This window comes from Puma concolor, chromosome B2 (assembly GCF_028749965.1).
Source record: "Puma concolor isolate L17-30 chromosome B2, mPumCon1.1.hap2, whole genome shotgun sequence".
Taxonomy (NCBI): domain Eukaryota; kingdom Metazoa; phylum Chordata; class Mammalia; order Carnivora; family Felidae; genus Puma; species Puma concolor.
Window position 1 is genome coordinate 53,817,177 of NC_141671.1, and position 17,021 is coordinate 53,834,197.

General features: G+C 34.4%; 1 protein-coding gene across 6 annotated transcripts in view; it reads right to left on the reverse strand.

Annotated features, from left to right (window-relative positions):
* The window catches only part of HMGCLL1 (3-hydroxy-3-methylglutaryl-CoA lyase like 1), a 296,847-nt gene that overhangs the window by 216,200 nt on the left and 63,626 nt on the right, over positions 1-17,021 (reverse strand). For all 6 annotated transcript variants that reach the window (XM_086707097.1, XM_025925518.2, XM_086707100.1 and 3 more), the window contains 2 exons: positions 4,182-4,277; positions 2,050-2,198 (listed from right to left, as the gene is read on the reverse strand). In XM_086707097.1, coding sequence (XP_086563223.1) covers positions 2,050-2,198; positions 4,182-4,277 — 245 coding nt within the window. The remainder of the gene's footprint in view (positions 1-2,049; positions 2,199-4,181; positions 4,278-17,021) is intronic.

Below are 17,021 nucleotides of genomic sequence, written 5' to 3' on the forward strand. Positions count from 1 at the left end.
AAGTTATAGCATGGTTAGGAGTTTCTTTATTGGGGTGCCTGGGTGGCTCAGTAGGTTTAGCATCCAACTCCTCATTTCAGATCAGGTCATGATCCCAGGGTGGTGAGATCGAGCCCTATGTCAGGCTCCATGTTGAGTGTGGAGCCTGCTTGGGACTCTCTCTCTCTCACCCCCTAACCCCCTCCCCAACTCACACACACATTATTAAAAAAAAAAAAATTTGCTTTACTGATGGGACAATATTAGTTGCTCAAAACTCAGTATTCAAGAGGATTTAAGATTTCTATTAAATATATTACCTATTCTACTTTATAAGAGAAAAACAGATAATAAAATATGATATTAAACAATTTATGTTTACATCCATCTTCTAACATTAAAAAAACTTCCTATTTGAAGTGCAAGCTGCACATGCACTTAACTTTGCACAGTTATGCGTTTTTCAAATTTCCAATGAGTGACTTTACTGTAAAATCTATACTCCATATTTAAAGATGCATTAAAATACAGTAGCTTCTTCATTTTCCCATTCTTTAAAGAGACAAAACAGCTTACATATGTTTGAATTTAGAAACTTGTAATACATGGTTTTGTGGCTATTCACCTTTTTTTTGCCTTAAGAATACACATCCTTTATTTTCTGTCTATGGATACACATTTCTTGGTTTATAAATTTTTCTTGCATGTGCTTTCCATGATGTGTATATTTTAATTACAAAAACAATTTTGTATCTTTAAAAACTCATGCTGAAAACTATTGCTATGGAGAGAGGAAAAATAAGCTAACAAAAGTAAGCAAACCAATAAGACAGTTCCCTATGGTGTGGTCTAATTCTATTTGCTCTCCAAAGGACCTTGGTTGAATTCTAACCCTTTTCTAATGTTGTCACTCAAAATTGGATCCACTTGTCTTTCTCATTAACCACTAAACCTCTCCCTGCCACTACGGATTTTTCTCTCCTCAACGGAAGGAAGTAAACCTGTATCCAAATCTAATTATAGCTATCAGACTTGTCTTATGAATGCTATACGTCTTAATTGATTTCCATGAGAAGACTATCATACCACTATAATTATAAAAAGCAATAGAGGGGCGCCTGGGTGGCGCAGTCGGTTAAGCGTCCGACTTCAGCCAGGTCACGATCTCGCGGTCCGTGAGTTCGAGCCCCGCGTCAGGCTCTGGGCTGATGGCTCAGAGCCTGGAGCCTGTTTCCGATTCTGTGTCTCCCTCTCTCTCTGCCCCTCCCCCGTTCATGCTCTGTCTCTCTCTGTCCCAAAAATAAATAAACGTTGAAAAAAAAAAAAGGCAATAGAAAATTAGCTAATGTCTTAGAAACACATTCCTTCTTAAGTGATCATTTATTATACATTTCATAGAACATGGGTCTGGGAGTAGAGCCTGTTTGCAGTACAGGCTCCAACTGCTGGTTCTGGAAGCAGGTAAGAATCAAAGCAGACCTTCTCTCTCTTCCTCTTCCCCATTTACCTTTGCTTTTGGGTCACACAGAGAAAACAGGGAAATCGGCTGTTGAAAGGGATGTTGAATGAGGGGAAAGATGGGCCGAATTTCCTGGTGCAGCTTGAAGGCTCAATTTTATGTTTTAAATACTCTATTGAAGGTCTACATAAAATAATTTTGGAACAAAAAGCAATAGGTCTTAAAAATTTTTTAAAGATGTGGAAACCACATTAGAGGGTTCCTTCACAAATGGTACTACGAGTATACACAAATTGATCAACCCAACAGTAGGCTGAGATGAAAAGATATTTGCATTTGGGTAAGTGTTAATAAGATGAGTAACAATGTCAGGTTTGCAAAGTCAAGTTGGCCTCTGATCTTGGAGCACTATACCCTCTAGGCTAGATAAACTCTAATAATTATTAACTGGTATTCAGGAGACAAATCACTATACAGTGATGGCCTGATCATACAAGGTACAAAAGACACCCTACATATATTATGAATGCTAAAATAATAACTACATAGTTCATATACGAACTTAAACAGTAGATAGTAACTAACTAGAATTTGTGGAATTTCATAAATACCCTCGTGCTGGAATATTCATGTGCCTTGCCGACTTAACAACCTCCTCAAACTTCTCCATGCTTTCTTCAATAGAACAGTTAATATTCTTCTTGCTAAAGGATTCAGATGCGGCACCAAAAACTGATATCTCGGTGGCTCCGGCAGCAACCTGAAAAAAGAGAATTAAGGGCAAAAACAATTAACTTAAAATATGTAAATGATAACAATAGAAGAAATATTAATTACTCAATAAAGGCATACATGTATTCATTAACATTTTCCTTGGAATTCACAATTAGAGTCTTCTCATCTTGCCACATAAGCTCTTTTCAAACTTAAAAGTATTTCGTGATAACAAAATAATTCCCCAAGCTGCAACACTCTATGAATCTATGAATCTATGAAGTACACAATCTATGAAGTACAGAAAACAGTGATGATGTTCCAATTTAATTTCATCTTTCCTAAATTATGCATAGGTATCAAAAATATTTTAACTGTAATTATGGAAAATACTGGCATCCCAATAAAGCCTTTTAATATCTATGGAAAACATTTTTAGACCGATTATTAAAGAGTAGTAAATGCTTTCTGTTCTCCTCTTCCTATAACCTAACAGAAAAATGTTTTTCCAATTCATCATTTAGACTATGCGCCAAATTTTTTTCCTGTCTCTTAAGCTAGCTTCCATTGTTTCATACCTTGACTGCTACAACATACTGTTGTATGTCTAATGTCTTAATCCTCTTGCCTAGTCTTTAAATCCAAAATATTAACCTAATATTTTTCCCTTTTGCCATCTTAAGTCCTTTCCCCAGACTTCTCCAGTGACTTGTTTTCAAATATCACATTTCCTCATTTTCCACCTGGATTTTTTAAGACTTTCTATTAATGTATCCGTAGCCCTGTGCCTAGATTCTCCTCTCTTTCGGATACCCTATTAACGTATTAAGAAAAAAAAAAATCTTTTTTTTTAATCCAACATTAAAAAACACCCATTGGCTTCCAGTCCTCCACCAAAAATAAAATTTTAACTTCTAAAATCAAAATTCTATTTTAATACTTACTGTGTGCCAGAATTTTAGTACTTTTGTGTGTTCTATCTGTAACCCACAATCTTACCCATTTTACAGACGAGAAAACTGTGGCTCAAAGAGGCTAAATAACTAGCACAAAGTCCCAAAGCTACTATAAGTTATCAAGTCATGCTTTGAGAACGGGCATGCCTGACTCCCAAGCCATGTGTTCCATCCCATTATTTGCCCTTCCAAGCTATTGTTGAGGGTGTACTCTCAGTTCGTGTCTTTTTCAAGGTGGAGACATTCGTTACTTTGTTAGGACCAACGACAGCAATATTTATAATTCCTTAAAATGCCTCTTTCTTTAGAGTAGAATAAAAAACTTACACCAAAATTAACAAAAGAAGAATGGTTTTAACAAAGATACACAACAGGTGATATATCAATGAGCATCTACAACCTCAACTTTATGCAACACAGTCCCAAATACAAAAGTGCAAAATAATAATTAACACCAGAAATAGCTGGTGAAAAACTTTTACAACAAACCCATTTAAGCACAACACCTCAAGCCTTCTTAAAATTGCCTTGATTCCTCTTGTATGTGTCATTATCAAAGATTTTTTTTCACATATAAATTCTTAAATCACATAGGATTGGGAGAAACAAGCCAGAAGGGGAGAATAGGTAAAGTTGTTACAGGCAGTTGTAAGTAACAGTGGTTAGCTTCACCTACACAGGGAGGGAACATCAGCAACAAAAAGCTGATCCAAAAAAGTTGGCAAAAATGATCCACTACAATAACACTAATATCGTACTGAGAAATGTTTAAGTTAAATTCTGTATTCCTTATTTACGCAGGAAACACAAAATATACTTTCAAAAGAACTTCAGCAAAATGGATAACTATTTTTGTGTTTCGATTCCTGAATGGTTAAAATGGAAGGGCCATTTATGTGGAACACTTTAGTCCATACCAATACCATGGAGTTACAGATCACCAGGTATTCGTGTGCATACATTAGCATTTATGCAGGGTAACAAGGGAGCCACATTGGATACTGTTTTAACTTTGTAAAGATCCTTAAAACAGCAAGAAGCATTGATTTTAAAATAATTCGCAGCACACTTACAGCACGGTGAAAACCCTGAAGATTAGGAGTAAGGACAGGATATCGAACTCCTGGGTATTGATGAATGCCTTTCATCACTTCAGTGTGATCAGCCATCTGAAATATGTAATAGTTACATACAAATATTTAACTTTAAATATTTTGTCAAGCAAATGTTTCATTTTTCAAGAAGGTTATAATTACTCATGCAATTATATTCTGAAATTAATGTCAGAAATAATAAAGCTCTGTCAAGATAGCTAATGATAAGTAGTTCGTAAGGTCATAAATACATAAAAACTAGATCTGGGTTTAACTTATTCACATAATAGGATCTGGTTAAATGAGTGATTATGAATAGTCAGCAACTCTCTACTTATTTTCACTTGGCTGATCTTTGGTCTCCTTCTTTTATTTCACAGCCCAACCTTCAAATACTCCTGAGACTGGGTAAAATTTTAAAAGCAGTATGCCATGCTTTTAACTTCCATGTGAAAATCTCACATCCAAATAATTTTCAATGTATGAAATTTTACATTATTTAGTAAAAAATTCCATATCTTTTAGAATACTTTAACAAGGGTGAAATCATAGTATATATGTTATTTGGTTAGCATGGATGTTTTAGTAAGAGTCATAGTGTTCTCTGAATTATCATCAGATTACTATTTGTTCTTATAATGCAAACAAATGCATACAATGGAGTAACAAACAGGAAAATTTAACCCATCTCTTCAAGACTTTATTTTTCTATATTTTCTGTGATCCTATAAGAAATCAACTTTATAGAATCAAAGTTACTAGTTTGCTACAAAGTCTATTATTTAGCCTCCTAGAGCAAATAACTGATGATCAAATCTCATAATCAGCACATAGACAAATTATCATTGACATACCATGAGCTTTCTATAATTCAGAATAAATTATGGCATAAACAATAAATATAAGAAATAATATATAAACAATGAAAAGTATAAAAAATGAGCATGGGGAAAGCTATAGAAACATACATCAAACCAAAATCTTTATCTTCAATATGGGAATGGATAATGAAAGACTTTTTACCTATATATCTTGGCTTGTTACAACAAGTATTTTTAATTTTAAAATGCAGAAAAAATTAAAGTACAAATGCTTTTCTTAATAGAACTACACAGTTTAAATATATTAAAAATTACAATATTTACTCCTATTAGCCCCTTAGTCTTACCCTCAGTGAAATGCCAGTGGAATTAAGTAAATGAGTTTTAAATACATTTTAAATTGAAAATTAAATATTTAAGATGCAAAAAAAAAAAAGTGCCTCCCATTGACTGCCATCCTACCTTATTGACATTTAAGTCTCCAAGTTTCATACAATCCAAACACATTTACTTCTGTCTAAAACATGATTCTTGCTTACTTATTTCTTAGAGATCACATCCACTGTCTGCCAACCAATAACTGCATTCTTTACAACTATCCCCCATGGTCATCTACAGTGCATAAAAGCCAATGCTCTCATTTCATGCCGAGACTATTTGACTTTAAACCAGATGTTTATTAAGCACCTACTGTGTCCAAACCCCTATGGTAGACCTTGTGGTAAATATAAATACAGGAAAGTAAGGTCCTTGCACTAAATAATTTGGGGAGACAGCACAGATGCACACAGAAACATAACCATTCAAAGGAATATAGTGGTTGCCAATCCGAGCACAGGTTGTAAGAGTTCAGAATGGGGAAAGGTTAGTAGGACCTTTAATAGCCTAGGAAAATTTTAAGAGGTATGGAATACAAACTGCAGAACATGACTACAGCATATTAAAATTTAAAAAGATATGGCCACAACAGTATTTCTAATTCCACATGCTCTTCCAGAAGTTCAACAATTCCTACCAATAGGTGAACTATATTTACTTCCCACTTGAACCTGGGCAGATCTGTGATTACTCCAAGCAATAGAATATAGCAGAAATAATAATATGTGACTTCAGAGCCTAGGTCATAGAAAAGTACACAGCTTCCATATGGCTTTCTCTTTGGGGGAAGCCACTGTGGGGAAATCAGCTAACAGGCTGTGGAAAAAAACAAACAAACAAACAAACAAAAAAAAACATTAGCTCATGCAGAGAGGCCATGTGTGGCAGCTAATGTGGAAAGTAACATGTGAAAAGAAACTAAGGCCCCCAGACAACAACCAGCATCACCCCTAAATTTGTGACTGAAGAAGCATTCAGATGACCTTAGCCTCCAGCATTCAAGTCACTCACATGAAGCCCCAGACCTTGTGGAACAAACAAGGTGCCCTCCTGGACCCACCCTCAGATTTCATGAGCAAAGCAAATGCTTATTTACATCACTAAGTTCTCAGGTAATTCATGACATAGCCATAGAAGCTGAAACACAGAAAAATCAATAGGGTTGGAAAGGAGGGAGGGGTGGGGCAGCAGTAGCAATACATAATCTGGCTAGAGAAGATTATGGGTAAATAATGTGGGAATGGATTATAAATGAAGATAGGGGACTATACACTGGGATGTGTCCTTGAGTTAGGTTCACATTATTCTAAAAACACAGCATTTATCATGAGGTCAACAGGAAAGCCATGGGGAGTATGTGTTGAATTAGCCAAAGACTGGGATAAATGCAGTATTTTTGGAAAGATACATCTGGGAGACATGCAAAGGGCAGTATGGAAAAGAAGTGAGGCAATTGTCGGGCACTTGTGAGAATGCAGCATGCAACAAGTTCCAGAGAAATGGTACTGGGAATAGAAGTCCCAAGAAAAATTAATAGGACACACAGTGGGATATTAGTGTAAGGAAGAGGACTTTACTCAAAAAATGTAATCCTCATTATTATATAGCCTTCTTTTTATTTAAAAAAAAATTTAATGCTTATTTATTTTTGAGAGAGACAGAGTGTGAGCAGAGGAGGTGAAGAGAGAGAAGGAGACACAGAATCTGAACCAGGCTCCAGGCTCCGAGGTGTCAGCACAGAGCCTGATGCGGTGCTCGAACCCATGGACCGTGAGATCATGACCTGAGCTGCAGTAGGACCCTCAACCTACTGAGCCACCCAGGTGCCCCATATAGCCTTCTTTTTAAATTATTTAGCATTTGTGCATATTTCAACACAGTCCTTCAGTACATATCTGTGAATTTAGCCTTTAGGCCTGATGCTACAGGGTGAACTCTATCTGTATCTCTCTCTCTCCCTCTTTCTCTGTCACACACACACACACACACACACACACACACACACACACACATAAATGCGCATGCTAACATATACACACAATTTACAATAAAAAATTAGAGTACTACTAATTTCAATCAAAGAAAAGCAAAGTTACTACTAGTTCTAGGGAAGTGTAATGAAATCTGAAACAATACTCTTACTAGAGAGTAATATTAATCGATACTACTAGTACTTATGGTCTAGAATGTTTAAATGTTCATTAGAAACATTTATATTATATAACAGAAATGAATAAAGTGTTTCTGTAACCAATATACAGATTTGGTTAACGTATGCATCATAAAGTAGCATAAAGAGCACAAAACAAATTTTAATCTTTAAGAAATACAGATCATATTGACCTGTATGCTAGTATTTCATTCTACATGTAAATTAACCAAAATATTGACTCACGATGAAAAAACAATGATTTAACAGATGTTTTAATCACTAAAACTAGAAAACAGAGATGATAGTATCAAAATTCCTATGTGATGAAAGTTAAGCTTTGATAATCATTGAAGATACCTTAGTAAAATTATAATACATGAATTTGAATCCAACAAATCAGTACTTTTTCCTTCTTTGAAATAGCCACAGTATAATGAGGTCATTCAAGAAGTAATAGCAGTCTATCTAAATTTGGTCAATAAAGACAGTTCTATAAAGAGCTTTAGAAAATCCTGATGGGGTGTAATTTTATTACAATGAATAAAATAGAACAGGTTTCAGTTAAAGTATATACTTTCAGCTGAAGGTATAAAATTCTTGCCTTTTTTTTTCCTCTTAGGAAGTTTATGCTATACTTCAATCTTGATGTTATTTTAATGTCTCAAATTTAACTGTTATTCAAGCAATAATGGAACGATTCCTTTACAGCACTATTTTGACAATTTAACGAAAACTTTCTACATCTGGTTTGATTTAACATATTTTAAAGATTTTCCTATGACTTTTAAGATCATAAAAATCCCATAATTTGGTTGATAACATGCTTTGCTATCACCTGGCCACAGTCTGGAAATGGCAACACCTATGTCTATCTGGCCAACAAAACAGGTTATACCATGGTTAATCAATTTCTTAGGCAGCCACATGTATATATGAATTGAAATAATATTTTGCAACATGTTGCAAGGGCATTATAGATATGAAAAAGTTCATAAAGATTAGAGTGTAATAGGCATATAGTTTAGAGATTGCATTTGCTACTATCATGGGTTAATTAAATTTCGACACTCCACATAATATATGTTTAGATATATTATTAATATTATGTCACTATCTGAATTCTATAATCTCCCCAAAATACACAGTGCTCTCATCCAAATTCCCAGAGTTTACTGGGATTTCAAGATATTGCACATGTATATAGTCATAAACAATAACAAAAAGTTTCTCATAAACTTAGAAAAAAACAGAAGTTTCAATTATATTTTGTACACATACTATTACATTTATATTGATGGCATACCAAAGTTAATTTTAAGAAATCCTAACACCTTAAAAATCATTTTTAAAATTTCATGATTTTTATATTGATTCAGTATTTCATACACTTACTACATATTTAACATGGCATAGATAAATGAAGCAGACAGTTCATACACATTTAATACACAGGCCAGTGGGGAAGGAAATGTGTGTATATGTGTACATAACAAATCACAAATGTCCTGTGATCTGGAGTTTTAAGTAGCACAGATAAGAAAGCATTTTTCTTGGTAAACTGAACTAAAATAATGACAAATAGTAAGCTAAGTGTTGTCTAGGCTAAATGTAAGTAATTCAGGGGTCTGGTTTTTAACAGAGCAAATTATTCATGAGAGTTTGATGAAGCAAAACTATTCATACAGCGTGAAACTATTCAAATATATTCATAGAATGAGATGATTCACATATATCTATTTACATATTTCCTATGATAAATTCAACTTTCTGTGTACTGTAAAAGGAAAGAGTTTAAAAAGCCTGAACTTAATTTTTTATTAAAATTCTTCAGATAATTATGGAGAGAAATATCATACAGAATGTCTTTTTTAAAATCACACAATTCTTTCATTTTTCAAGTCCAATGAAATGAAAGTAAAAATACCTATTACACTTTATCTCTCTTCCAAGTAACAGCTGTAAGAGAAAACAGCATATTCACTAAGTAAATTTTGTTCAGTTCCAAATGAATATATGATGTCTGAGATGTTCAATCAACTGAAATAAATATAATTAATTTTAGATAAAACTGTAGAAAAATCAAGAAGTTCTATTCTTGTTTACAATAACTGATTCCTATTCACTTAGCAATGATTAACATCTTTTTTTTCTTTTCCCAGAACAAATGCAATTATGAAGATAACATGTGGTACAGGTTTTTCAGTTCCAGAGCTGCATTATAAAATTTTATGTGAAAGTGTTTTATACATATTGATGACATATAAAACTGCTACATTTATTATTTTAAGTCCGTAACAGTTTAGTCACTAACAAGTCACATGACTTGAGTTGTTTTGTATCACCATAGAAACTATTCAATTCTTCACTGGCTCTGCTAAAGGTGAGGAAATTGTACCATGTTATGGGGTGGACATATTAAGAATTTAAGTTAGCATTGTGTTTTTAAATGGCAAAAGTGTGTAGAATAGAATCTAAAATTCATCTGAGGAAAAAAAAAAGATGTTAAGAGATTCCATCTTTACAGTGCTATCTACAAAGTGGTATCTGTAAAATTATATAATTTGACCACATCTTACAACTAGATCTTGTAACCTAAATAAAGAACTCTGCTTTCACTCTTCTTTTTTCTTTGTCCTTCTCCAGTCCATATGACCAAGTCAAGCATCATTAAGGAGTGAGCATTGCCCATTGTCCCTTCTTTCATTCCATTCAACTGCTAAAGAAGTCAAATTGTTTCCTCCCCTTCACTCTAACAAGAATCCTGCACCTGATTTCTTCTCACGGTATTTTAAGAGGTCAACTGTTGAGTGCTAGAAGCAAGAGGACAAGAGAGTGAGAAAGTCTAAATAATCAAAATAGCAATAAGGTTGGAGGAAAACAGGATGGGGGGTGAGAGGTATGTCTTGGTGGAAAGATGCTTGTACTGCTCTGGAGCAATGAACAAGTATGAGAAGAGAAGACAAATGGGAAATGATACAAAATGTTGCTTTAATCTGTAGAATGGGTCTGCTGTAATGGTCTCCAAATAATGCACATTAGGACTGGAACACCATTTAATCACTTTAAATTGCTATTTTATATTTCTTTATGTATGAATTCAGGCACAAAGTTTGCTACTAGGGAGAGCTCATGATGGTTACCTCTTCAATAATATTGGTGTAAATGTTCTCATATGTTTAAAATACATAAATATTATATTACATATAATACTCAATTACACCTCCTATTAAAACTGTCACTGTAGGGTTAAGCAAAGAGTCCATATTCACAATGTCCTACAATATCTGGGACCAGACGTATATAAATATTTAAGGAGAAACGAGTTTCAAAATGTATAGAGCCAGAAGCTAGTTTAGAAAATTCTTCTAAACATTGTATGTGTAAAATTCTAAGTGATAAACCAGTTTTCACCAATGTCAAATTAAATGGAAGTCTTTTCTTAACAGAAATATATTCAAAACACAAGATATAAAATTTTAAATACATCATTCATATTGTTATCTTTTACAAAAATCACAGAATATATATCAAAATAATTCATAGTGAAGGGCACAAAACTGTAGTAATTCTTCTCAAGCAGTGTGTCTGTATATAAGGTTACATATCACATACAAAAACAAAAACAAAATGAAAAGCAAAAACAAAAACAAAAAACCCTAAACACCAGAAAAGACTGAATCATCTTTCTAGCTTCTCTAAAGAAAGTATTGTAAAGTGCTATTATGAGAAAGGCTTCAAAAAATGAAGGAAAAAAATGAAGAAAAGGAAAATCAGTTTCAATCAGTTTTGAACAAAACTACAACTAGTAATGAGACTGGATCAGTAATTTAAAAATCTCTGAACAAAGAAAAGCCTAGAACCAGAAGACTTCACTGGTGAATTCTACCAAACATTTAAAGAAATCTTAATGCTAATCCTCCTTCAAACTCTTCCAAAGTTTCAAGAGAAGGGAATACTTCCAAACTCATTTTATAAGACCATGCATTAGGAGCTGGTCTTATAAGACCTTTATACCAAAACCAGACAAGACACTACAAGAAAACTATAGGCCAATATTCCTAATAAACACAGAATAAATAATCCTCCAAAGACTACTAGCAAACCAAATTCAATAGAACATGTAAAGGGTTATACACCATGGCCAACTTAGATTTATCCCTGGGATGCTAGAAAGATTCATATGCACAAAGAAATTAATGTGATACACTACAGTGACAGAATTAAGGATGACCATGTCAATATATGTCAATATTTGACCAAGAATGCTTCATCAAAAAGCATATGACAAAATTCAACACTATTTTATGATAAAAACTCACCAACAAATAAAACTTTAGGAACAGAGTGAAACTACCTCAGCATAATAAGTACCATATATGAAACCCACAGCTATCATCATATTCAGCAGTGAAAAACATTTCCTCTGAATCAGGGATACAACAGTATGCCTACTTTTTCTGTTTACATTCAATATAAAATTAGAAGTCTTAGCCAAAGCAATTAGGCAAGAAAAAAAAATAAATAAAGGCATGCAAAGAAGAGGAAGTTGTAAAAGTATTTATGTTCACAGACGACATGATCTTATATGTAAAAAACTCTAAGGGCCACATTAACAAAAACAAAAGCCTCTTAGAACTAATAAAAAATTCAGTAAAGTTGCAGGATTCAAAGTCAGCATACAAAAATCAGTTGCATTTATACACAGTAACAACAAACCATCCAAAAAGGAAATTAAGAAAACAAGATCATTTACAATAGCATCAAAAAGAATAAAATACTTATGAACAAAGTTAACCAAGGAGGTGGAAGAACTGTGTACTGAAAACTATAAAACATTGATGAAAAAAATTAAAGCAGCTAGAAATAAACAGAAAGATATCCCATGTTCATGGATTCTAAGATTTTATACTGTGAAAATATCCACATTACCCAAAGTGATCTATATATTAAACATGCAATCCCTACCAAAATATCAATGGCATTTTTGTGTTTTTTTTTTGTTTTTTTTTTACCGAAATAGAAAAACAATCCCAAGATTTATATGGAACTATGAAGAAATTCAAATAGCCAAATTAATCATGAGAAAGAAGAATAAAGCTGGATATATCACAATTCCTGATTTCAAAATAATTTTCAAAGCTATAATAATTAAAACAGCATAGAAGACAGATATATAAACTAATGGAGAAGAATAGAGAGCTAAGAAATAAACTGATACATAAACGTTCAATTGATCTTTGCCAAGGATGCCAAAAATACACAATGGAGAAAAGATAATCTCCTCAACAAATGGTACTACAAAAACTAGATAACAACATGTAAAAGAATGAAATTGGATCCTAATCTTATGCCATATACAAAAATGAACCCAAAATGGACTGAAATGTAAGATCTGGAACTGTAAAACTCCTAGGGGAAAAAAGAGAAAGAAAGAAAATAGTTTCATAGCATTCATCTTGGCAATGATTAATTGTATATGACACCAAAAGGACAAAAAAAAGCAAAAAAGACAAGAGGCACTACGCCAAAATAAAAAGCTTCTGCACAGCAAGGGAACAATTAATAGAGCAAAAAGGGAGCCTCCAAGTTGTAAGAAAATATTTATAAGCCATATATAACAGGTTAATATCCAAAATATATAAGGAATACAGCCAACCTTATAGCAAAAATAACAACAAACCAATTAAAAAATGGACAAACGATTTCCATAGACATATCTCTAAGGCAACAGACATATCTCATATGGCTAACAGACATATGAAAAGATATTCAACATCACTAATCATCAGGGAACACAAATCAAAACTACAGTAAGATATCATTTTATACTTGTTAGGATGAAAACAGAAAAGATAACAAGTATTGGCAATAATGTAGAGAAAATGGAACTCTTGTACACTGCTGGTAGAAATGTAAAATGGCACAGCCACTGTGGAACACATTATGGAGGTTATTCAACTAAAAATAGAAATACTGTATGTTGCAGCAAACCTACATCTAGGTATTTATCCATAATAATTAAAATCAGAATTTCAAATAGATATCTGCATTCCTGAGTCAGAGCAGCATTATCCACAATATCCAAGATGAAATAATCTAAATCTCCAAGGATGAATGGATAAAAAAAATGTGGCAAAACCCACAATGAAATATCATAAGCATTCATAAAATAATTCTGCCAAATGCAACAAAGATAAACCTTGAGTACATTATGCTAAATGAAGTAAGCCAATTACAGAATGATAAATACTGCATAATCCCACTTATATGAGGTAGCTAATATAATTAAACACATAGACCCAGAGAATACAATAGTGACTGTGAGGGGCTGAGGATAAGGGAAAAATGGGAAGTTGTTATTCAATGGGTACAGTTTCAGTTATGCAAGATGGTTAAGTTCTGAATGTGCTGTACGACATTCTGCCTATACTACATTGCACCTTGAAACATTTGTTAAGACGATAGATTTCAATTGGAACAGTTAAGATGATGGAGCAGCATGGAGACCCTGAGCTTGTCTCATCCCTGAAACACAGCTAGATCAGCACCAAACCATTGTGAACACCTAGGAAGTTGATCTAAGAATTAATACAACAATTGCATAACTCGAGCCGCACAACTCAGCAGGTACGTGGTGTGGAAAGGTGAACTGGGGGAAGAAAAGCTGTAAAGGGTAGGGAGCCATTTTCACAGGGAGAGGACACAGAGAGAAAGATGAAGGGGAGAGTGCTATGCATAGGGATTGTGCAAGAAAAGCATTCCTCCTGAAAGTAACTGGAAAGAGAAAGAGTGAAAACACTCACAGGGGATTGAATAAGAAATGTCTTCCCCAAAACCACTGACGGGAAGAAAGGAGAGGGTTGCAAACCACCAGGTTTCTATAAACAGTGGGGCACAGGGTCTGAAGTTTCAGAGCTCGGTGCCTGGTGATGCTCTTGTGAGGAAGCAGGGTAAATCTCAAAGAGCAGGCAGCGGGATCTGAGGGGTCGGTGCGCCACACAGGGAGAAGCGGTTCCCCTGCTTGGAGTGCATTTGGTAGAGGCCATAGAACCTCCCTGTAGGCACAGATCCCAGCATCCCCTGGAGAGCAGTCATGTTTGCTAGTATTAGGACAAAGACACCAGAGTGTGGTGAAACTTGGCGCTGGCTGTGTAGTGTGACTGGCAATATTCTCTGAACCTCTGCTACTGCATGATCACATGAATGTTTTCTTGGGCAAGCCAGGACCTGGACATTGCTCAGGGAGACCCTCCCCCAGACAGTTGGCACGGATCCAGCCATGGAGGTCTCTGAAATGTGGGGTTTTGAAACACAACCCCATCTGAGATAAAATTCTGGAGGGAGGTGCTGCTTTGTAGGCAGACAGCTTGAACACAGGATAGAGGCAGGGAATGGACAGAGGCCTGAGACAAAGGAAGGGTGCTTGATCACGGGTGAGTGTGTGAAGTTCCTGTTCAGAGACTAAGGACCTGGGTGAAGCCATTTCCACTTCTCCCTTGCACACTCATTTTGCGCAGGTACACTTAGCCACCACAGTAATATAAGCAGTGCCACCTAATGGAGGTCAGAGCCAATTACACGAAGCCCCTCCCAAACACATCAACAGAAGACATAGCACAAGTCACTCCACCTGCTTAGTGTAGAGACTATAGAGTGCTTCAAAGTTTCAGTTCTATGGAAAAAGGGATATAACTCCAGGTTTCATTCTGCTTATTAATTTGTTTGTTCATGGTTTTTTTTTGCTCCTGTTTTTGCTTAAATTGTTTTATTCCTTCATTCTTTCTCTTTTTTAGATATAAAGAGAAAAATTTACTTTTTATTTTTAAAATTTTTATTGTACTGGATTTTATTCCATTTATTCTATTTTATTCTATCATTTTTTTAATTTTTAAATTTTTCTCAACTTTTTTCCATTATTTTCTTTCCCTTTTTACTCTATTCTATAAAGCTGCTTTCAACAAGCAGACCAAAACATACCTAGGGTCTAGCTTCATTTATTTTTTTGTGTTGTTTTCAATTTTTTAATTTTATTAATTCTTTTCTTCCTCCAAAATGACAAAAGGAAGGAATTCACCACAAAAGAAAGAAAAGGAAGAAATGACAGCCAGGGACTTAATCAACACAGATGTAAGTAAGATGTGTGAACTAGAATTTAGAACCACGATAATAAGAATAATAGCTGGAGTTCAAAAAAAAGCTTAGAAGAGAACAGAGAATCCCTTTCTGTGGAGATAAATAAATCTAGTCAGGCTGAAATTAAAAATGCCATAACTGAGATGCAATCTCAAATGGTGCCATGATGGCAAGGATGGACAAAGCAGAGCAATGAATCAACAATACAGAAGATAAAATTATGGAAAATAATAAAACAGAAAAAGAAGGAATCAAAGGCAAAAGATAGTTATACAAGACTTAGTGAACTCAGTGACTTATTAAAAAAGGGTAACGTTTCAATCATAGGAATACCAGAAAATGAGGAGCAAGAAAAAGGGTCATAAGGTCTGTATCAGCAAATTATAGCAGAAAACTTTCCTAATATGGGAAGGACACAGACATCAAAATCCAAGAAGCACAGAGAACTCACTTTAGATTCAACAAAAAACGACCATCACCAAGGAATGACTTATGAAAGCAGCAAGGGAAAAAAAAAAAAGTCCTTAGCTTCTAAGGGAGGACGGATCAGGTTTGCCACAGACCACAGAAACTTGGCAGGCCAGAAAGGAGTAGCGGTATATATTCAACGTGCTGAATTGGAAAATATGCAGCTAAGAATTCTTTATCCAGCAGGCTGTCATTCAAAATAGAAAAAGAGATAAAGGGTTTCCCAGATAAACAAAAACCTAAAGGAGTTCATGACCACAAAACCAGCCCTGCAAGAAATTTTAAGGGAGACTTTTTCAAAGGATAAAGGACAAAACAAAACAAAAAAGACAAAAAGCAACAAAGACTAGAAAGTACCAAAGACCATCAATAGAAACACCAACTCAACAGGCAACACAATAGCACTTAATTCAGATCTTTCAGTATTCACTCTAAATGTAAATAGACTAAACATTCCAATCAAAAGACACGAGACATTAGAATGGATAAGAAAACAAGACACATCTATATGTTGTTTATAAAAGACTCATTTTAGACCTAAAGACACCTTCAGATTGAAAGTAAGGGATGGAGAACCATCTATCATGCTAATGGTCACCAAAAGAAAGCTGGAGTAGCCATACTTATATCAGACAAACTAGATTTTAAAACAAAGACTGTAACAAGACATGAAGAAGAACATTATATCATAATCAAGGGGTCTATCCACCAAGAAGATGGAACAACTGTAAATATTTATGCCCCCAATGTAAGGCAACCAAATATATAAATCAATCAATCACAAACATAAAGAAACACCTTGATAATAATACAACAGTAGGGGACTTCAACACCCCACTTACAGCAATAGACAAATTAAGCAGAAAA